General features: G+C 29.5%; 1 protein-coding gene across 1 annotated transcript; it reads left to right on the top strand.

Annotated features, from left to right (window-relative positions):
- Nucleotides 1-340: 340 nt before the first annotated feature.
- On the top strand, nucleotides 341-24,154 carry LOC114185901 (putative leucine-rich repeat receptor-like serine/threonine-protein kinase At3g14840). Its single transcript, XM_028073848.2, has 24 exons — nucleotides 341-513; nucleotides 750-927; nucleotides 1,562-1,633; nucleotides 2,032-2,103; nucleotides 2,252-2,323; nucleotides 2,418-2,489; nucleotides 2,898-2,969; nucleotides 8,428-8,499; nucleotides 8,585-8,656; nucleotides 14,355-14,423; nucleotides 17,593-17,664; nucleotides 18,728-18,796; nucleotides 19,597-19,668; nucleotides 19,754-19,819; nucleotides 19,905-19,940; nucleotides 20,210-20,247; nucleotides 21,091-21,482; nucleotides 21,569-21,764; nucleotides 21,851-21,997; nucleotides 22,230-22,348; nucleotides 22,469-22,679; nucleotides 22,779-23,016; nucleotides 23,155-23,305; nucleotides 23,598-24,154. The coding sequence occupies exons 1-24, from the start codon at nucleotides 420-422 to the stop codon at nucleotides 23,994-23,996; spliced, it is 3,051 nt and encodes a 1,016-aa protein (XP_027929649.2). The 5' UTR covers nucleotides 341-419; the 3' UTR covers nucleotides 23,997-24,154.
- Nucleotides 24,155-24,496: the final 342 nt, after the last annotated feature.

Raw genomic sequence — 24,496 nt, 5'->3', positions numbered from 1 at the left:
AAAAGTCCAAAAAAGAAGTGACATATATACACAACTACAATTTTTATTTTTATGCAGATCAGCCTGCACGGATTGTAAATTTTTACTGACTGAACTTCAGCGGACTCAATATCCTAACCCGTATTTTTTTACGGACCTCCAGATTGTCCGGAACAAACACACGTTGCCACTCTATTCCAAACCACGTAAAATGGTTGAAAAGTAAAGAAATTGTCTTCTTTTACTTTTATCATTCAGATCTAAAATATATTATTAAAATAGACAACAATAATTGGTCGAATAGTATATACACAAATATTTATAAGAGAATAGGACAGAATAGTAATTTGCTAAGAAAATATCCATTATTTAGGTTTCCCACATTTAGTGCGATTCAGAGCAAGAACGTTTCCGTCATTTCAACCCAAGAATCAGCAAGCATGAAGACAACCACTTTCTCTGAATTTCTGCTCCTTTCACTACTTGCTTCTTATTTCGCATCACTTCATGGATCCACTACTGACCCAAAGGAAGGTATGATATATATTTTTTTTCACTTCTTTCAAACTAAGTTCATTAAAAAATGGTTAGAGTCGTCGTCTGAGTCTTCAGATGAGTAAAAAATAAGAACTTTGAATGATATATAAAAGAACAATCCACAGATTCGTTAATTTAAGATTTTAAACAAAAAATATATAATATTATAATCTTTTATACCAGTTTGTTCATAACTTATTAATATTAAAATGCCCTTAAACTTGTGTGTGCAGTGCAAGCTCTTAGAGATATAGCTAAAACACTTGGAAAAAGTGGTTGGGACTTCAATGTAGATCCATGCAATAAAAGTCTCGAATGGACTTTGCCTGGACCCTATGACTCAAAACAAGTTCCCAGAAATAATGTCTCCTGCGATTGCTCCATTGACAAATTCTGCCATGTTACTAGCATGTAAGGTTTTTTTGACTGAAAAAAAGAAGCATAATTTTTTATTACTTTATATATTATTAACATTCTTTATCTGGTGGTGTTTCATCTATAACAATTTTCTAAATCAAAACTTTACTATCACCTTTAATGAAATATTCCTCTCCATATGATACGTTTATTTATTTCGATGCGCTCTAACTCATATTTATTTTCTTTTAGATTTCATTATGACAGGATTTAAAGAAAATTATAAAGAAAACTTAAAAAAAAAATGTCAGTTTTAAAACTTTTCAGCTTATTATTTATTGTGTATCCTCAAAATGTCCCTGTCATGAAAATTTATTATTATATGTTTATCTATAGTCTTGACCCATTTTTAGATAGAATTAAATTATAATTTTTGTTTATAAAATAATTAAACTTAATTACATGTTATATTAAAATTAATCATTACCTTTATCATCTTAATATAATAATTTCTCTTCTGTCGGTAACTAGGCAATTGGTTTAAAGTGCATTTGATAGGATAACTTGATTTTTCTATTTAATCTCTGTATATACTAGTTAATACAGTTATTCATGAAGATAAATTCTCTTCTATTTTTTTAGGATTTTCTAATTATTCTCAATTTTTTCGTGGTAAAAACATAAACAGTGACATTGTGGGAGACAGTCTTCAAGGCAATCTTCCAAGAGAGCTGGTTGGGTTACCCTACATTCAAAATATGTACGTGACCCTCTCCTATTCAAGGATAATAGTACTAGTAAATTCATTTATATTCAGTTAATTAACTTATTAATTATTATCCTATTTGCATAAAGATAAGAAGACTAAAAATAATTATCACATCATACTAATAACAAAACCAAAGAACATGATACTAAGATGAAAATAAAAATTACTTTAAATATTCAATAAAATAAAACTTTTTAATAAATATATAATTAAAAATACTTAAAATTACAAAGTATAAGTAATATATATATATATATATATATATATATATATATATATATATATATATAAAGCAAGAAAAAAAGTTAAATTTTTCTTAATCCTTTTTCTATTTAAATTGCAAGTTTCATATTATGTTTCACTTTCATGTTTTTTTTTTTTTGAAACAGTGACTTGTCCCTCAATTACCTTAACGGTACAGTTCCTGAAGAATGGGCAACCTTGAAATATCTAAATAAGATGTATGCTTTCTCTCCATCTTCCATTTTTGAGCTTGATCAATAGTTTCTTCATTATTGTTTAATTTATCTTTTTGATTTTGCATGTTCTTTTAAAATAATAATATTTCATTATTATGATTTTGATATATGATTTGCATTGTACTGATAGTGCCCTATTGGGAAATCGACTAAGTGGTCCATTCCCTGAAGTGCTGACACAAATCACCACTCTCACAACTTTGTGAGTTTTTATATGTCTATTGTAACAGTAATTAGTGTGTTTTGAATTTTACGAATATATATCACTCTCTCTTACTTTTGTTTAAATTTAATAGGGTTCTGGAGTCAAATAATTTCTATGGAAATCTTCCTCCAGCACTTGGGCATCTTCCTCAGTTAGAAAGATTGTAAGGCACCCATTAATTTCTCTGCAAAATAGACACCATATATATGTTAGTTTATAATTTTCAAGGTGACAATTTAGTTTCTTATTCATCTAACCCAATATAAAGGTATAATAAATGATCCATGTAGCTATTAAATTAAAATATACTGTTGGTAAAAAAAAAAAATCACATCTCATTCTAGCACCTTTATTAATAAATATGTGAAAATATTGAGCTTTAGAAAGTTATGTGATCTCTTTACAAAACCCCGAACATCAGATTGACTTAGTGATGGAAGGAAAAGGAAAAGTATAAGCACGTAAAAAATAATGAAATAAAGTAAAGTTTATTTCTTTAAATTGTTTACTCTGTTTGCGTCGTTGAAAATTGTACATATGAAATTCATTACATATTTTATTGATGCCACAGGCTACTTAGCTCTAACAATTTCACAGGGGAGTGGCCTCAAACATTTTCCAACCTTACTACATTGAAAGATGCGTAAGCTTCCTACTTTTACTTTTCCATCAAGTAGTTTCATTAGATCTAATTATTTTATATTTTATTATATGACTATAGTGTAAGAAAAAATAATTCTAAAATGATTGTGATTTTAACTTTTCAATATACTGCATGGTACTTGTGTATATCTTATTTGTTAAAATTGTTTGATAATGATATTTTGACTTACTTTTTTATTCATTTTTAATCCATCATTCTACTCACCTTTATATTATATATTTTAATTTTTTGTAGTGATGTGATGCGATGATTTAAATGTGATTGGAATTGTGAGTTAAAATTAGATCAAAAAAAGTGGATCAAAATATCATTATCCAAAATTGTTTAAGACTTTACTAGATCCTATCCTTCCCCATTAGAACCTTAGTGATACCCTTCCAATTTCGAATTTCTATGTACACTCTGACCACCACGATTCAAGACTCAACCTGAATGTTCCCATTATTTCTCAACATTATATTCCTAGTTGGTCCCCATGTATGAATGCATGAGATAAAAAAGGTTAGAGTCATGTTAATACAAATATTTATTTAATAAATTTTTTTAAAATAATTTTACCTTTTTAAGTTTTTTTATACGTTATCTTTTGCATTGTACTAGAGTTGACTAGCCAACACTAGGTAACAATTTGACCAATACTAATATTTGAAAACTAAATCAAAAAAATTTTCTTACATTAGTATATCTTTTTACAAGACCGAAATTATCCTATAAAGACTCTTCAAACTCATTCTTGAAAAGATTCTTTACTCTTCAACTTTCTAGTCGAGATGTCTTCAAGTCCATATCTCATCATCAACTAAGTGCGGGTGTGCCTGCAAAAAACTCACTCAACTCAGTTGAGTACATCATATAGTAATGAATGTTGTAATGATTTACCTGATTGGGCCTGGTCCATACAAATAATTATCATGCTTAATTTGCCTAATAATCTTCGTAATATGCTTTAGTTCCTAATCATTGTTGTAACATAATAAGGTCGAAATGATGTAGGCCACAATGATCCAGGTCATTACAGACGAGATGATTCTTGTCATTACAAGGCAATATGGTTTCGAATACATATAGTACACTAGCCCCAGACTCAAAATGACACAAATGAGAGTCTTGAAATACCGAGATATTTCAAGTAAAATTGGTCGATATGATTCATAGTAATGCAAAGAAAATTTCATATTCTATGGTTGTCTTATCTCATAGGTATACTAGCCCCATAGCTTCAAGGAACAAAGGGACAAAGAGGCTTCATTGGAACGTTACCAAACGGTCAAGTTGTCAACATGAGATAATTAAGGTTCAACAAGACTGAGATAGATCTTAGTAGGGAACTTTCGGTTAAGGTTCGACCAGGACCGAGATTTTTCTCAATAGAGAACTTTTGATTACGATTCAACTAGGACCGAGATGTTTCTCGGTTGGGAACATTAATTGGATTTGACCGATACTGAGATGGAACTTGGCAAGGAATTTTGATTGGGTTCAACTAGGACAAAGATGGATCTTGGTAGGGAACGTTGATTGGGTTCGACCAAGACCGAATGGACCTCGATAGGGAATGTTGATTGGGTTTGACAAAAACCCAAATGGATTTGGACAAAGAACGTTTATTTGAGTCTGACTAGGACCAAGATGGATGTCGGTAAGGAATGTTGATTGGATATGACCAATATTGAGATGGATCTTAATAGGGAACAATGGTTGGGTTCAACTAAGACCTAGATAGATCTCAACAAGGAATTGTGAATGGGTTCAACTAGGACCGAGATGAATCTCGACATGGAACATTGATTAGGTTTGACCAGGTCCAAGTTGGATCTCAACAAGAATTGTTAATTTGGTTCAACCAGCACCAAGAAAGATCTCTTTGTTTTGTTATGTTTAGTGTTGGTGTTCTTAAAGGTTGAGAGATCAAGGGAAAAAGGACAAGGCCAAGAGGTCAATACTAAGAAATTGAGGCTGATAGGTTGAGGTCGAGATGTTAAGACTAAGAAGTCAAAGTTGAGATCTTAAGATTGAAAAATCGAGGTTGTGATGTCAAGACAAGATGCCGAGGTTGAGATGTCGAGAACGAGATGTCCAATTCAAGACCAAGAAGTCAAGGTTGAGATATTGAGGTCCAAAGGTCGAGACCAAGATGTCAAGACCGAGATGTTTAAGTCTGTGAAACTGAGGTTGAGAGGTTGAGGTTGACATATCGAGATCAGGAGGTCAATTGAGAAATTAAGGTCGAAAGGTCAAGACTGAAAGCTCGAGGCCAAGATGATAAGGGCAAGAGGTCAAGGAAAGAGGTCAAAAATGAAAGGTTGAGGCCAAGAGGTTGAGACCAAGAAGCGGATGCTGAGATGTCTAGGCTGACAAGTCGAGGCTGAGCGGTTGTTGTCGAAATGTTAAGACTATGAAGTCAAAGTTAAGAAGTCGAGGTTAAGATATGGAGGTCAAGAGGTCAAGACTAAGAAATCGAGACTAAGGGGTCGAGGTCGAGGTCGAGATGTTGAGGCTAAGAGGTCAAACTTGAAAGATCAAGGTCGAAATCGAGAGGTTTAGATGTCGCTACCGAGATGTCTAGATGTTGCGACAGAGATCTTAAGACTGAGAAGTCGATTTGAGAGGTCAAAGACCAGATGTTGAGGCAAACATATCAAGGTTGTGATGTGGAGCCCAAGACGTTAAGATTGAGAAGTAGAGGTTGAGAAGTCGAGGCCATAATGTGGAGCTCAAGATGATTAAAGTTGAGAAACCGAGGTTAAGAGGTGGAGGCTTAAATGTCGTGGTCGAGATGTTGAAGTAGAAATATCTTGGTTGAGATGTCGAGCTCAAGATGTTAAGGCAGAGGAGTATAGGTTGAGAGGTCGAGGGTGAGATGTTCAAGTATGAGAAATCAATGTCGAAAGGTGAATATTGAGAAACTAAGGTTGAGAGGTTGAGGCCAAGATATTAAGGTTGAGACTGAGAGGTGCAATTGTTGAGACTAGGATGTTAAGACTGAGAAGTGGATGTTGAGAGCTCAAGCATTAGATGTCGAGGCGAAATATCGAGGTCGAGATGTTAAGCCCAAGATCTTAAGATTGATAAGTTGAGGTTAAGAAGTCGAGGTCGAGATTTGGAGGTTGAGATGTTTAAGGTTGAGAACTCCAGGTTGAGAGGTGGAGACCGAGAGGTCTAGGCCGTGGTATAGAGGCCAAGATGTCAAGGACAAGAGGTTAGGAGTGAAAGGTCGAGCCAAAGAGAACGAGATTGAGAGGCCGATGTTGAGATGTCGAGGTTGAAAGGTTGGGGCCGAGAGGTTGACGACGAGATGTAAGACTAATAAGTCGAGGTTGACAGGTGGAGACCGAGATATCAAGGTCGAGAGGTTAAGATTGAGAAATTGAAGTCGAGAGTTTAAGGTTGAAAGGTCGAGATCGAGAGATCCATATGTTGAGATTGAGAAGTTAAGACTGAGAAGTCGATCTTGAGAGGTTGAGCACTAAATGTCAAGGCCGACATATCGAGGTTGAGATGTTGATCCCGATATGTTAAGATTGAGAAGTCAAGGTTGAGAGGTCAAGCCCAAGATTTGGAGGTTGAGATGTTTAAAGTTGAGAACCGGAAGTTGAAAGGTTGAGGCATAGATAGTGTGTCAAAAATGTCGATGCCAAAATATCTAGGTCAAGATGTTGAGCTCGAGATGTAAAGATTGAGAAATCTAGGTTGAGAGTTGAAAGATATTGAGGTCTAGAGGTCGAGGCCAAGATATTATGGTTTAGAGGTCAAGACTAAGAAATCATGGTTGAGAGGTTGATATTGAGATGTTTAAGGTTGGGAAGTTGAGGTCAAAAGGTCAATGTCGATATATTGAGGTCGAGAGGTCAAGGCTAAGAGATGAAGGCCAAGAGATCGAGGCCGAGATGTCAAGGCTAAGAGATCGAGACCAAGAGGTTAAGAGCTCAACAAAGTCCTTTTTGCATTGCCATCAACAAAGTTTTTTCTTCACAAACCGAACCTCAGCCCATGATGGGCGCCAAATGTTTCTATAAGACCAAAAGACTCTTCAAACCCGTTTTAGCAAAGACTCCTTAATCTTTAACCTTCTAGTGGAGATGTCTTCAGATCCAGATCTCATCCTCAACCAAGTGGGTAAACCTGCAAAAGACACTTTGACTCTCAAATCGTATGAGTACATCAGATAATAATGAATGTTATAATGAATGTGTAAATCATTTACATCTTAAGTTGAACTATTTATACAAGGTTTATGGGTCCTTACCTAATTAGATCTGAGTTATATAAATAATTACCATGATTAATCTATTTAATGTTCTTTGTAATACGCTTTAGTTCTTGATCATTACTCCAACGTATGCAACATAAGGAGGTTAAGATTAACCGTACCAATATCAGCCTTATCATCACCCATTCTTCTTTTCTTTTCCTATTTATTGAAAATTTTGTTACTTTTCGCATGAAGGCTAAAAGCATAGATGTTTCAAATTTGAACGACTTTCTCCCCCTTCACTCAAAGCACCAATCATAACTATTTATGATCCACACACTACAACAAAAATCACTTTAGACAACAACATAAAATTATGATATAAATTATAAAAACCATGGTCTAAAGATTAGACCACAATTTTTTAGGCGTGGTATAGGTGAGTGTAGCTATAGGTTATAGACAACGGTTTTTAGTATGACAATATTTTTAAAACCGTTGCTTAAAATTCTCACAATAAACAACAATTTTACATGTTGATTTTATGCCTTACCTATGTTTTTAGACCACATTTTTACTAGTTTTGCCCACATAGTTTAAAGCAACAATTATATAATCATGGACTTTCATGATATTTATACATCATTTATAAAAATGTTGTTTATTATATGTTTAGGCTACATTTATTTAACCGTTGTCTATTTTAGTGTGGTCTAAACTATAAATTATTGTAGTGACATTTCTAACTCTCCTAATGTTGCTTCATTTGCTTTACAATTTGTGCATAATTTAGGGAATATGTACATGAGAAATGTGTCACATGTTCATAAGTTAGGGATTTATATTATTAAATATGATTTATTTTAAGTTTAAGTTTTTTATTGTAATTAAATGTCGATATATAAAAGAATAAATGAAATTTAGTATAACATGATTTTATAATTTTTGAAAAATTAAAATATCAAACATGTTAGTAATAGTTTTCATATGACCTTTCTCAAATAAATGTATTTTAGATTTAAACATTAATTTCTTTTCTTTTTTCATTGTCCATCCTCTAATATATTTATCAAGTTTTGATTTCACCAATTTCACTACAAGATTATTAAAAGAAGATGAAGTAGACGTCATAGAATTAGTACTATTATTTTTTTGTTGGACCCTTTAATTCCTTTCATCAAATAGTCGTAGATATTTTTTTTTCATAATTAATTGTCATTTTTTGATGTTTACTTAAATTTGCAGACGTCTTGGCGATAATCAATTTTCTGGAAAGATACCTAAATTTATTGAAAAATGGACAAATCTCCAAATATTGTGAGAATCATTTCTCCACAAAATTAAATTTAATTGTTTTTTATGGTTCTTTGATCACATACAACCATAAGTTTTGTTTGGTTAGAGATATTACAGGGAGTGGCTTGGGAGGACCATTTCCATCTGGATTTTCATTTCCACAAAGCTTAATCAAATTGTAAGTACGATGTTTATTGTTCTAACCATCATATCAAAATAAATGTTTTTTTTATAATATTCTTGCAATATTTTTTGTTTATTCCAAAATTAAATGATATGATAGTATTATTTGGCGATAAGCCCATTGACGATTGGGTCGATAGATAAGTTAATGATCGACCTTCCTAATCAGATTTAATATTAACCATTAGAGAATTGTGGTGATAGGCCTAATGACTACTTTGCAGTAACCATTTTTCAGCAAGTGTATTGGTACGTAGTAGTATCAACACGTGTCGTATCCAAAAGGATTTAGCAAGTATATTTGTAGTTTGATTTTTGAGTTTTATGTTTTTGAAAGAGAGTGAAAGTAAAAATAAATAGTAGTTATTAGATAGATTGAGTGTAGTAGGGGCTATGAATTGATTTCATCTCATCCTCTTCTACTACACAATTACCATCTTGTTTACTTACTTTGCAAATCATTCAATGTCCTATGAGTACTTTTTCTATGTAGATATAGGTTCATCCCTGATACACTAGAATCTAAGGACTTTAAACCTAGTTTGATTCCTCAATTCTTGGTAAAATTAGTCCTTGCTTTAATGTGCAAGGCTCTCTCCTCCAACATCCCCTCTGGCTATTGAATCAACACTAGTACATGTATGATAATTTATTGGACCATAGTTTGAGACCAATCTTTTAACTCAATCCCAACCAGTGAAAAAGGATGAGTAATCAATTCATCCACACAAGTTAAGACCAATCTTCTAACTCAAATCAAACCCGTGAAATAAGATGAGTGATCAATGCATCATTAAGCATAAATAAAACCACAAACAATAGAATGAAAGCAAATATAAATACCCAAGAAGTGGAAGTGAATAAAATCAGAACTGATTACATCAAACCTGGACACAAGAAAGTTCAACTACTAATAGAATATTATAAGGCAATTCCAGCAGCATCTACACATAAGATCTACACTAAGAGCATCTCCCTCATGCCTCACAGACCTTATTCTATCCTATTGCTACATTGTGGAACTTCCACTCAATGCTTCTAATGATAACCCAAACTATTTATTTATAGAAACTTTTGGACGGTGTTCAGCCCAACTTTTGGTGTATAGCCACAAGGGTTATTTCACAAGTGGGTTTCCTCTCAAAGAGGGTTTTCTCATGAGACTCAACTCAATTTCTTGTGCTCAACCAGAAAGTCCAAATATGTTGTCTTTTCTACTTTCATGGCTCAGCTCCAATAATGTAACTCAGCTACATACTTGGTATTTTCTTTTATATTCACTACAAATTTGCAAAATATCATTATATTTCATAAAACTCTAATTCTAAATACCTCATTTCGTATCTTAAGCTAAGGAGGTTTGTTTTATACACAAATAACATCATTTGATACATGATAAGTGTCAATTTCAAATAGAAAATTTACTTATTCTTGACACTTATCAAGGCCCAATATCATTGAGTCCCTGATCATTAAATGGTCGACTTGATGCCATTGATGGAAGGTTTCATAGAGGGTGCGAAGGGTTGGACAATTAAGAACGACAATAAATGCAGAGGGCAAAATTAAAGAAGACGCTGAGCAAGAATAAAGGATGGGGAAAGCTAAGAGGTCAAGAAAAATAAGGATAAAAGGATCACTGATGTTAGGAAAAAGACAGATCACTCATTGTATGTTTTGGTTGATCGAATTTAACCTTTTGACTATAACACTAGCACCCATCGTTGGCCATCGGTAAAATACTTCCTGACACCAAAATTTTTATTTTTTGAATATTATCACAAACAATTGGGTGATAGAATGAAGCGCATATGCTTTGTGTTGTTTTGTGTCGTTGATCTATGCTCTCTCTCGTCGTCCTAAAACCATGTCTACCACCGAATACATACCCTCAAATGCTTTTGTGAAAGTCTCGATGATAAAAAAAATGATAAGTTTAGCATCGCAAGCCATCATTTCGTTGATGAGGATGTTGTAGTTGAGATTTGCAGCAACAAAACACCATCTGTTGCAAAGAAATTTATGAAGAAGAGACAAAAATATGGCATCATATCATTATGTCACCTATGTAATCTTGATCAAACCATTGCAGAGCAGTTGGTTAATCGTGACGAAAATGGATCCAGTATTATCCAATTTTCATAAGATAATTATACTACTATTTTATACCCATTTCTCTCTAGCTAGATTGATTATATATATATATATATATATATAATAAATTCCAACCAATTTGGTCGAACAACCAGTCTCTCAAATGACGATCTACTTGTTGGTTGAGCAACAAGACTCCGTACTATTTTGGTCGAGCAACCAGTCTTCCAAATAATGATCTACCTATTAGTTGAGCAACTAGAGTCCCAACCATTTGATTGAACAAACAAGTCTCCCAAATTTCGATGATAGTTGGTCGAGCAAACAAGTCTCATAACTCATTTGGTTGTGTAAATAAGTCTCCAAATTTCGATGATAGTTGGTCGAGCAAACAAGTCTCCCAAATCCTAAGATAGTTTATCGAGCAAACAAGTCTCGCAACTCATTTTGTTGAGAAAACAAGTCTCCCAAATCATTTTTTTGAGCAATCAAGTCTCCAAAATTCTAATGTTAGTTGGTTGAATAAACAAGTCTCCTATGAAATCATCTTCTAAAGTAGCAACAAGTCTCCCATGAAATCATGTTCTAAAGGAGCAACAAGTCTCCAATGAAAAAGTTTTCTAAAGGAGCAACAAGTCTCCTATGAAATCATCTTTTATAGAAACAATAAGCCTCCTAGGAGCAATCAGTCTCCTGAGAAATAAAGAAGACATTCTAAAATTCGATGGAGCAAATAAACTCCTAAGAAGTGCTTTACAACTTTTTAGGCAAGAAACATGATTTTTACTTGGTATACAACAACATCAAAGCCATCCTTGAAAGAACATTAAGCCATGGGTGAGAACATTTTAACAGTTCATATTCTCAAACTGTGCAAACTACAAAATGTGATATTAAGGTCGTCAAGCACTTTACTAGTCACATTTTGGAGACCTAACATTGTTTGGGCTTATAATAGGATATATAATATTTGAGTCGATAATTAAAATTGTCTAGTCTTACGCTCTACAATGCTAAGGCTAAGGGGGTTGTATGGTGTTATGCCCAATGTCAACTGAGTCAATAAGCCCAAAGCCATTTGGATTAAGATTGCCATATGTCCTGATAAACTTACACTTTGAAAAGATAAGGCTAAGGGATGGTATGGTGAGAGGCTCAATGTCGATTGGGTCGGTAGATAGGTTCAGGACAAACCTCCTTGATCATATTTAATTTTAATTGTTAGGAAACTATGGTGATAGGCCCAATATCATTGGGGCCCCAATCAATAAATAACCAACTTAATGAGCTTGGTAAATGACTGGTTTAATGAGCATTGATGCAAGGTTTCAAGGAAGATTTGGACAATTAAAAGCGAAAATAAACGTGGGGGGCAAACTTAAAGAAGACATTTGGAATAACGGAAAGAAAAGCTAATAGGTTAAGAAAAATAGAGATAAAAGGACCATTGATGTTAGGGAGAAAACATATCACTCATTGTTTATGCCAGTTGATTAGATTTTATTCTTTTGACTAAAACATATTCTTTATAATTTATACTTACTATCATATTAATTTTCTTGCAATAGGATGTTTCAAACATTTCAAATTGAATTAGTTATTTTTTATTTTGTAGTTTGAACACGAATACATTATATTAATATGTGTATTTTTTTAGAAAAACAAAATAATATATATTTAGAAGAATACATTTATTAATAAGTGACATATTTATCATTTTATTAAGAAAATTTAGACAACAATTATAATACGATAAAAGAAACCACATTTAGAAGCTACATTTTGAAGAAAAGAAATAAATGTATATTAATTTTTAAGGTTAAATATGTTTTTAGTTCCTAAATTTTGATGTGAAAAAGTAAATAAAGTCTTTATAACCCAATTTTGATTTTTTTTACGTGTTAAACGAATTTTCAAACTAAAATTTGAATTATTTAAACTATCTGACACATTATATATTTCAAATGTTAGCCTATTACACAATTTAACATTATGAGAATAAAACTAATGTTGTTGGGTTAAAAATTATATTAATTCATTTTTAAAATTTGAAGACTAAACTGTATTACAATTTGAAACAACGATGAATTTCAATATTATGATTAAGTTTAGGAATTACAAACATATTTAACCTTAATTTTTAGGTTTAATTAATCGTATAGTACCCACTTTGGGGCTAGTGTGTCAAATAGGTACCCGGTTTTAAAAAAGTGTCAATTACATCCCAACTTTTGAAAATTGCTTCAATTAGGTCCCTTTCAGACAGAGTTGATTAACGCCGTTAGTCAACGTGTCACGTGTCAATCTGTGATTTTTTTGATTTTTTTTTAAAAAATTTTAATTTTTTTTAATTTTTAATTTTTTTTTAAATTTAAAAAAAAAAAAACTAAAAATGTCACGTGTCAAGTCCCTGTGTGTGACACGTGGCATTGTCAGTGCCACATGGCATTGTAATGTCACGTGTCAGTGTCACTATCAGATGCCATTGTGATGATTTCGATTTAGTCTCCATTTATGTTTTTTTGTTTCAATTTAGTACCTACTTATGTTACTTATGTGTATTTGATTCAATTTTGACCTAATAATTTTTAATAATTAAAATATTTTTTAATAAAATTAAAAGTAATTAAGTATACAAGTTTTAAAAAAATTAAGTATTTGATATTTATATTAAAATTTAGTGGTAAAAGTCATTTTCTTAAGTCATTTTTAATAAAAAAAATTAGTATAACATTCATACCAATAGAAATTTTGATTTAAAATTAATAAGAGACAATATTGTTCTATTTTAAAAAAAAATTAACAAAAAATGAGTACTTAATAAAAAAATAATTAATAAAGTAATATGTTAAAAAGTCGTTTTTAATAAAAAAATATTAGTATAACATTTATACAAATAATAAATTTGGTCTGAAATTGAGAGAAACATTATAAATATTAGTACTTAATTTTGTAAAAATATTTATATTTAATTATTTTTAATCTTATAAAAAATGGATTACAAAAATATTTTAATTATTAAAAAAAAATTTGGGACAAAATTGAATCACATACACATACTTAGGTACTAAATTGAAACAAAAAGACAAATCTGGGGACTAAATCGAAATCAACACAATGACATCTAATAGTGACACAGACACATGGCATTACAATGCCACGTGGCACTGACAATGCCACGTGTCGCACTAGGGACTTGACACGTGGCATTTTTTATTTTTATTTTTTAAAATTTAAAAAAATTAAAAATTAAAAAAAAATTAAAATTTAAAAAAAAATCAAAAAAACCCCAGATTGACACGTGGCACGTTGACTAACAGCGTTAGTCAACTCTGTATGAAAGGGACCTAATTGAAGCAATTTTCAAAAGTTGTGATGTAATTGACACTTTTTTAAAACCGGGTACCTATTTGACACACTAGCCCCAAACTGAGTACTATACGATTAATTAAACCTAATTTTTACTTAAAAAAATTATTTGATAATTCTAAAATAAAATAGAAAGCGAACTATTCTATTTTTATAATTATTTTATAATGCCTTTAATTTTTATTGAAGAATTCTTTAATGCATTCACATCGCTAAAATATTAAATGCAGGGAAGTTACCGACTTAAATGGACCCGAGTCAACTTTTCCATTAGTTAACTTGACACTATTGGAACGATTGTGAGTATTTTTTCTCTTTATTTTCCATTTTTATTTGATCTCTTCTATAAAGCGTAAATAAAAGTTAAACAAGTCTAAACAAAGGCGGGTAGTGATATTTTGCTTTGTATTTAAAGAATAAATTACTACTTATGTCTTTCATCAATGAAATGATCACCTAATAATATTAAAATGGTTAGAGTGAGATTTCATATTAATTAGGCATATAATTAAATTATAATATATATGAATATAAAACTCCTTTTGTTAAATTATTTGAAATTGAGTTCAATTTGAAGTTATTTTTAGATGATAATAAAGTGTTATTTAAAATTTATTTTAGTAAAGTTAGTTGAATATTTATTACTAGCTACTAGATTTTCATAATACTACTTTTGAGATCAGTGGCTTAAAGCAACCAAAATTTCAGTGAGTGAAATTATATTTGTTATATATAAATTATTTATTTTTAATTAAAATAATGTTTATTTCTTTATATCATTTTCTCTATTCAAAACAAATACTCATGATAATAGAATCCAAACAATATGACAATAATATATATGAAAGAGTAAAATAAAGTTTATCATCAACAATAATATATTAAAAAAAATAAATAAAAGTTACCTTTAGTCAGAGCGCTCCTCTACGTTCTTTCAATGACTTAAAATCTTCAATAATTGAAGCTAGTTGCAATATCACTTTCCATGAAAATCAACTAAATTACATGTAGCAATGAAAACATCTTAGTCAGGTCGTCCACCATTTTTTTATTAAAAAGATAACACGGTAAGCAATATGCAACATCTTTTAATGGCAAATACTCTAATCATGAAGAGGAAATAAGCTAAACCACGTATATTAAAATCTTCTTGGATGATCATCTTTACCAAAACAACGAATAATTTTCTAGATGCATTTGATATGGACCCCATTTTAGATAAGCCTTTCTACCTCATCAATTTGATTGGGTGGGTATTGCCAATTTTGAATACGCTTCCCCGTATCATGTTCTAAAGCATTTTCAAATTCATTATATGTAACTTTATGAACTTTAGAGAGTTGTTTTTCATTTTCTTCAATTTTTGGATTCTCATGAAGTTTCTCAATTTTAGATGACGTATATGCATTTTTTTCATCTTCATCACAAACCTTCCTCTTGAAAAAGGAATCAATTCTTTTACTCTATACCATAATTTTTCTAATATAATTTGTCACCTCTCACTTATTTACAAAAAATATAAAATTATGAATACCCCAAATTAAATCTTAAAACCAAGACTCAATATTTTAAGAAAACTAATAACTTCTAAATGATTAGCTTCCATTACCTTAGAGTAGATTCCTAATTTTGCTCTTCCCTTACACAACTTCAAAGCCTAATATAACTCTATCTACATAAAGAAGAATTTGATCAACAATTAGAGCATGATTTTATGATATCTAACCCATAGAGATATGTCTAGAGCGTAGAAAAACTACATATGAAAACATATTGCTTAAAAAAGGATAAAAAATGAACTTAATAAATTGTTTGGTCCAAAATGTGTCTTAACTCCTTAATTTTGCCGTAGTGAAATTTGATTTTGAAAATAATAAGAAAGAGATGGAGGCACGGAAGAAGGAAAAATCAAATAAAGAAGTATACAAAATTATAATAGAGAGAAAAAACATAATTTTTAAATTTTAAAAAAACTTTTTTAAACTAAATTAATATAAATAAAGTAATAATATATAAATATTTTAAAAGATATATAAAAAATAAAATAAAATAAAATAAAAATAGTTAAAGAAGCCGTGACTTCCCTGTCACACTTTTGTTCTGCCATTGTCTGAGATGTTTAATTCTAGATATGTTTTAAAAATTCCACATTAAATATAGATATATCATGTATATTTTATGACATTAAATTAAGTTAATCTTTATTTAAGCTTTATTTATGCTTAATTTCAGAAATTATGCTTTATTTAAGCTTAATTTAAGATAGTATAAAACTATTAATATATAAATGGATGAAGTTTTGTCTCACTCGTTTTGGCTAAAATTGGTCGACCAAGATAGAATGAAGCGAGTTGGTCCACATTAGCATACTTGGTTTAAAATCTTAACTTGCTAACTTTTTCTTAATTTGTTCGGCCTCATGTCCTCTGTTATTGATTTTTCCTAATTCCCTGTTCTACGATATTTAGATCTCAATGTGAAAAAGGCAATAAAAAATTTGTATCAAATTATAATTTATATATATCATATCAGTTATGTAACATTAAATTATAATTAAATTCCAATTGTTTAAGAAAATTAATAATCATCTATATTCAACTTAAGACAAATTTAATAAAAGAACTACATAATATTTCACATTTTGCTAGAGCTAAAACATGATTTTATACAATTATATTAATTGAAATAAGTGATAACCATTAAGTTATATATATATATATATATATATATATATATATATATATATATATATATATATATATATATGTATGTATATATAAGCACACTATATTATTTGGAAATAAATTATATAAAGGAGAAAAAGAACTCGTTTTGTATAGTTTAAAGTAATGTTCGAATTATTGTAAACTAATATGAATGTAGAAATAAATGACATTTCATTTTTTTCTTAAAACCTTATATATTACTTTATACTGTATAAAAAACAAGAGTACCGATTAATGCTAGCAGCAACTATGAATTAATAAAGTCATTTTTTCTTATTACTATTGGGATATTTATAGTTGAACCCCATATATCGACATTATTACCTTTTTTTTATTATAACAAAAAAATATTATTAAATTATAAAATGTTTTTTATAAGAAATTCATCCTAAAAGTAAATAATTTTTTAAAATATTATTATAAATAATTTTTATTAAATCAGTGATTTTTTTATTATGAATATTTATTTGAATTAAGAAAAATTATTTACTACGAAAGAAAAATTAAAAAATTAAATTATGTATTAAAAAGAGATTTTTTTTTTTGTTAAAGGTATATCTGAAATTAATAACTTACTGTAATTATAATTTCTAGAAAAAAAATAATCGTAAGACTAACATGATATTAATAAATTTGAATTTCAGAAATTTATTTCATTTTTCATTTCAAAAAGTGTTACAAAAACGCTTGATGATTTTAAGAACAAGAATAATACTTTATTCTATATTTAACTATTGTGCAGGATATTAAGGAGCTGCAATATTAACGACAAAATACCAGAATATATTGGAAGCTTGACAAATTTGAAACTTCTGTAAGTTCTGATTCACTCATTTCTTCACCGTCATGTTTGCTTCAGATTTTTGTGGCCAAAACACCAACAATAGTTTGTTCATGTGTGCACTGCTGCAAACCAACACACCTCGTGAAATTACATTTGTTGTTCAATAAAAATAAATAAATATACATGAAATAGTAAATTTAGCTGTGTGGAGCCTATGGTTAAGCATATGATGGTGGATCTTGTGGCTCTGTGGTAAATTCTGGGGTTCTTATTGTGGGTCTTTTAGTATATTTTGTGGGAGAATCTGTGTTGGATACTCTTGTTCAGTCACAGAGCCTGAACTAAATCATGATAATAATATTTGTATTGTGCATAAATATTTTATTTTGAAGAATATATATGTTTCTAATGCTGATGTGGTGTTAATAGATTTTGATTTCTTGACTGAAATGTTTTTTTTGAAAGATTATTTTCACCATCAATAGTTTACGAGGTTTACAATGTTTAGATTTACTTCACTATAATTATTAGATAATTCCTAATTTTTTGACGTCTAAGATTTATTTTGTGGAATAATTGAAATAGTTTTTAAATGGACTATAATATGCTTAATGAAAAAGTAGATTTTAATTATGAAAAGAATGAAGAAATAGTTCAAACTATAAGAAATCTTTGATCAGCATAAATCAAAGAAAAAGTTAATATTAAAATTTTCAAAACAAAGATTTCTAACAAGTTATAATAAGTTTTAAAGGCATTTTGTGGATTGTGAGCGAGTATAATAATTTTTGTCTATATAATTATATGTATTTATATATTTTTATATGATTTTCATAAATTTGCGGAGAAAACTACCACTGAGTTCATTAACCAAAAGAAGAAATTAGTCTGCCCGTTAAATTTTTTTTCGCTACCAATAAGTTCATATTTTGTGGCTCAAATAATCAGAGTCCTTGATTATGCTTTATAATTCCTTATTTATTTACATTAGATGATTTATATCACATGTTTACCCAAATACAATGATATATTCGTATTATCTTTGAATGTGACTCTTTTTATTATCTTGACTTGTAAAATAATTTTTTTTCAGGGATCTCAGCTACAACAAATTAAGGGGAAAAATTCCAAACATGGAAGGACTGATTAACGCTACTAATATGTACGTATCCTAATTTTTCAATGAAATACTTCCCACATTACAAAAAAAAAATTCATTAACAGTCAATTTTTTTAATAAAAATATTAACTAATTTAAATACCAATTTATAAAATAAAAATTTATTAATTAATATTAAATAATAAAAAAATTATAACTGATTTATAAATTAATTTCTAAAATTTAGCTACCAAGATTTTAGTTATCAAAGGAATTAGTTTATAAATTGGTCACTAAACATTAGCGACTTAAAACTACCAAGAATTAGTTTTTAAATTAGTTTTTAATTAATTAGTAACTAATTTAACGATCAATTATAATTTTTTATTCATAATAATAATTATTTTAATAATCAATAAATTTTTATATATAAATTAGTATCTAAATTGGTTAATATAATGACTAACAATTCTTACTTACTAAGTAGTGACATTCTTTAATAAGAAAATCTATTTAGCAATCATATATATTAATATTGTAATTATTTTTAATTTAAAGCAGTGATATATATGTAAATTATTATAAATTAAATGAAGTTGTTAAGTGAAATTAGTCCACTTCCAAAAAACGTTCGTTACATACAGTGTGTGAAATAGTGAATTTTAAAATTGAGGCATGAAAAACAGACAAAAATTTAAAATGACTATAAAGTGAAGTATAATTATTTTCAAGGACAATATATATATATATATATATATATATATATATATATATATATATATATATATATATATATATTTCCCTCAAAGATACCATTTTGATGAATCTATTTCATTGTTTTCTTTTTACTATATATATAATAGATATTTGACTGGAAACCTTCTAACTGGATCAAGAAATGAATGGAGACTACCTGAGAAGAAGATTAAGTCCATGTGAGTTATTTATTTTATTTTTTGTAAGTTTCCTTTGATCAAATTATTGAGTTGCTCTTCATGGTTTAATATACAATTTGTGCAGAGATCTTTCATACAACAATTTCAGCAACGATAATGAAAGAGCACCACGATGTCAAGATCAAAAGAAGTAATATTGCATATTCATGTTCATTATTTTTGCTATGTTTCACGAATTTATTTGCGACTAATCTATGTCTTATATACATGCCTAGGAATCTTTTTGCAAGCTTTTCAAGTGAGAACAACTCGTAAGTTTTATTTCGGATACATTGGACCTTTACCAAGTAAAATATAGTTTAAATTGATGACACAATTAAAATTGATTAATTTAATTACTTTATTGGTCATGACTTGATAAATCGATTATTTATTTCTGTAAAGAAAATATATATATATATATATATATATATATATATATATATATATATATATTCTGTTTTATTTTTTCTATAGTGAAATATGTTTTTATTTGACTTGGATATGCTCTTACTTGTTTAGTCCTTTTCATTTCTTTCAGAGGACCCTATTTATGTATAATGGACAAGTGTCTTAAGAGTAAGTGAATCGAAAACTAACTTTCGTAAATTATGTATCAAAATTTCACTGTTTCATTAGTATTTAGTATTTGAACCTGTTTATGCTTAGATTTGTTGAATATAAATATGAAAAGAAATATGAAATATGTGTCTATGCATAAATTATATAATGGTCCGATTTGGAAGAAGAAGAAATGGTTTCAACAAGGAAATGGATTTTGCCAAGAACATTAATTTTAATTTATGATTAAAGTCACATTCTAAATAAAGATAGAACTTTTTTATTTCGTATAAATAGAACCCATGTTAAAGGAATTTTTGTAATATGTCTTGCATACTGTGTAGCTAATTGAATTTTAAGTATGGTAGTATAGAATTAGAAAAATCAACTACACAAGTGAGATAGTATAAAATTCGTTAAATATGTTTTTAATTTCTAATTTTTAACGTAAAATTAAAATTTATTTTTGTCTGAAATATTGATATATTTTAATTCTCAAACTTTTATATTGGGTGGAAAAAATCCTTTTAATCAAATTAGTTAATTTTTTTTTTTATTTTTCAAACACGTTTCATACTAGTATTTGAATTGTTTAAAAAGTTTGATACATTCTTGTTTTTGCTTCAATATCAACTGAAAAATGTGTTTCACACATTTTCAATTTCACATCAAAGATCAAGGACTAAAAATATAATTAATCCAATTAGAAAAATTAATACATTTCACCATTAAAGCAAACAACATTAATCAAAAAGTGTAAGATAAGTATTATCGTACTTTGTAAGCATTATAGTATTTAAGATCTCATCACTAAGACTTTATTTGATTTTAAAGTTGAACTCTTTACTCTCTCCTTTTTAGCCTTTTACTTCTTCCATATAAATTGTGGTGGAAATGAAGAGATAGCCATTGGAGATACAACATATGATCGTGATTTATACGTTCAATCCGAAGAAGTAGCTTATTCGTCGATGTCAAATTGGGCAATTAGCAATACTGGTTTCCTACTGGACGCTAACAGTGAAAAAGAAGCACGTAGCTACCAAGTACAAAACATATCAAGGCTTTCTATGTCGGATGATGAAGCTAAACTATATAGCACTGCAAGAATCTCTCCTCTTTCTTTAACTTATTATGGATTTTGCCTCGCAAATGGGAATTACACCGTAAAACTTCACTTTGCTGAGATAATGTTCACTGATGATAACACTTACAAAAGCCTAGGTAGACGCATTTTTGATGTCTACATTCAGGTATCACTTACAATGCATTTTACATGTATAATTTTTTTCTCACATGCTTAAGCAATTCTTGCCAACATTACATTTTAATGCTGCAGGGAAAACGAGTATTGAAGGATTTCAATATAGCAAAGATAACACAAGGGGCTGGAAAGGCACATATAGAAAATTTTACTGCTTCTGTGAGTAACTCAACCTTAGAGATTCGTTTCTATTGGGCAGGAAAAGGGTCAACTGGTATTCCAAAAAGATCAGTATATGGCCCTCTTATTTCAGCAATATCTGTCACTTCTGGTGGGTTTTCTTTTCTCCAGGTTTTATTTCTGTTGTTTACGTTTAGAATATTAATTTATACATGTAATTCTTCTTATCACTAACAGATTTTAAACCCCCATCACCACCAAGTCATAAACGGGTTGCAACATCAATTATTCTCATTGTGGTTGCAATATCAATTATTCTCATCTTGGTGGCTGGCATACTTTGGTGGAGATTTTGTCTTAAAAGTAATAATTCATTAGCTAAAGGTGAGTATGGAGCATATACTATTATTTATTTGATTGACAAACCTCTGTAACTCAAACATACTTTGGAATTATCAAAACTCAAACATGTTTTTTATACACATGAATTAACAATTTAAGATGTAGAACTAGTGTAGTGAAAAGAGTAGTGTGTAGTTAAATGTTTCCTTATCTAATTTAGGGCATACTTATGCTCATTTTTCAAAAATATTAATGATGATTTCAATCGATGCAGAATTCAAGGATTTAGATTTGAAAACTGGTGTATTTACCTTACGTCAAATCAAAGTAGCAACAAATAATTTTAATATTTCCAACAAGATTGGAGAAGGAGGATTTGGTCCAGTATATAAGGTATCCAAAAAGTATATATATTTTTCTGAATTTCGTAATTGATTCATTATCATAGTTGATATTATTTACTTATTGATGAATTTCCTCTAATCAAATGTATTCCACATTCCCTACATGTAGGGCATTTTGTGGGATGGCACAATGATAGCAGTCAAACTGCTTTCATCTAAATCAAAACAAGGAAACCGTGAGTTCATAAATGAGATAGGCTTGATCTCAGCTTTGCAACATCCTTGTCTGGTTAAACTTTATGGTTGTTGTGTCGATGGAGATCAACTATTGTTGGTATATGAATATTTGGAAAACAATAATCTAGCACGGGCTTTATTTGGTAAATCATTATAGTATTCAACATTGATTTATTTTTTATTTCACATAACAACTTTATTTTGACTAAACATTTCTTGTCAACTTTTATGAAATTGCAAAGGTAATGAAGAACACAGTTTGAAATTAAATTGGGCAACAAGGCAGAAGATCTGCATAGGTATTGCTAGAGGTTTGGCTTTCCTACATGAAGAATCAAGATTAAAAATTGTTCACAGGGACATCAAGGCCACTAATGTTTTGCTTGATAAAGAGCTAAATCCAAAGATATCTGATTTTGGTTTAGCTAAACTTGATGATGAAGACAACACTCATATAAGCACTCGAATAGCTGGGACCTAGTTAGTCTTTCTTTTCTTTTCATCTATGATCATATCTTACATAATTATGATAACTTACACAAATTTCCAAATTATTAAAAAGATAAACTAAAACATAATTTTCTTTTAGTGATGTAATCATGCAATTCAATTTTGCAGCGGATATATGGCTCCCGAATATGCCATGCATGGTTATTTGACAGATAAAGCAGATGTTTATAGTTTTGGAATTGTTGCCTTGGAAATTGTTAGTGGAAAGAGTAACACAATCCGCCGACCAAAGGAAGGAACGATGTGTCTTCTTGATTCGGTAATTTTATTTACAAACTTATCTATTATTCATGCGAATCTAAAAACTCCATAACATAATCTAATTACCCTTTCTGTTTTGTGTAATAAAGAAATAGTGTCATACAATTTTCATCTATAATAGCAATTGTGATGAACTTCATACTTTTGTTTTTCATAATTTTCCTTAAATGAAGGCATATATGTGACATATTGTGTTGCGTTAATTTATAAAATTATGGTGTTCAATTGTGTAATTCTATGTTCTGGATTTTCTACAAAGACTCTCAATGATTTTTTCCTTTCCAAGTTAGGCACGTGTGTTGAAAGTAGAAGGCAAATTAATTGAGTTAGTTGATGAAAGACTAGGGTCAAATTTCAATGAAGAAGAAGTGATGGTGATGATTAAGGTGGCTCTTCTGTGCACCAACGCCACTTCCAATCTTAGACCCACCATGTCTTCAGTTGTTAGCATGCTTGAAGGCAAAAGTCTTGTTTCAGAATTTACTTCAAATACAAGTGAAGTAATGGATGAAATGAAGTTAGAAGCAATGAGACAGTACTATAATCAAACAACACAAAAGGAGTTAACGGTGCCACAAAGTCAAAGTTTATCAATTGAATGGCCTTCATCTTCATCTTCTGTTGATCTCTATCCCATTAACCTTAATTCGTCAAACTTGGAGACAAAGAGATTAAAAGATTCTATATAAAACTGTAATAAGTCTTTATATAATTTGATGTATTTATACTTTGAATGTTTATTTGTAGAGTCTTGTAATATAAGTGCTTAAAAATATAATTTTTTGATAGTTAACATTGTAAATTGTAGTTGTTAAAACTCGTTATAAATGATATTTATTATGAATAATATTTATGACAAATAAAATAACCATCACACATGTAAATATATAAATATATAAATATATAAATATATATATATATATATATTAAGATCAGCTTATAATAAATATGTTTTAAATCTTATTATTTTTTGTTAATAAAGAAAAAAGAAATCAATGATTAAAAATCACCACAAATTTCACCCGCAATTGTTGTTAACATTAAGAATTTTATCCCTACCAATTTAGAGATGAAAAAGGGTCATTATTCTTAATGGTTTGAGATGTTCAAAATCCATTATCGAACATACCAAGTCCTTGATCACATTCTCGTATCCATAACAAAAGCAACTAACATGGCACAAGAAAAG

Source organism: Vigna unguiculata, chromosome 5, assembly GCF_037176805.1.
Source record: "Vigna unguiculata cultivar grain cowpea cultivar isolate G323 ecotype 2 chromosome 5, ASM3717680v1, whole genome shotgun sequence".
NCBI lineage: Eukaryota > Viridiplantae > Streptophyta > Magnoliopsida > Fabales > Fabaceae > Vigna > Vigna unguiculata.
Note: the sequence above shows the minus strand (reverse complement) of the source record. Positions and strands in the feature narration are given on the sequence as shown.

Excerpts from the sequence above, each read along its gene's own strand:
- LOC114185901 (XM_028073848.2), top strand. The coding sequence starts at position 420 with ATGAAGACAACCACTTTCTCTGAATTTCTGCTCCTTTCACTACTTGCT. Across the intron at positions 8,657-14,354 it reads CCACAAAGCTTAATCAAATT|GGAAGTTACCGACTTAAATG; the intron begins GTAAGTACGATG and ends TATTAAATGCAG. Across the intron at positions 22,680-22,778 it reads TCTAGCACGGGCTTTATTTG|GTAATGAAGAACACAGTTTG; the intron begins GTAAATCATTAT and ends GAAATTGCAAAG.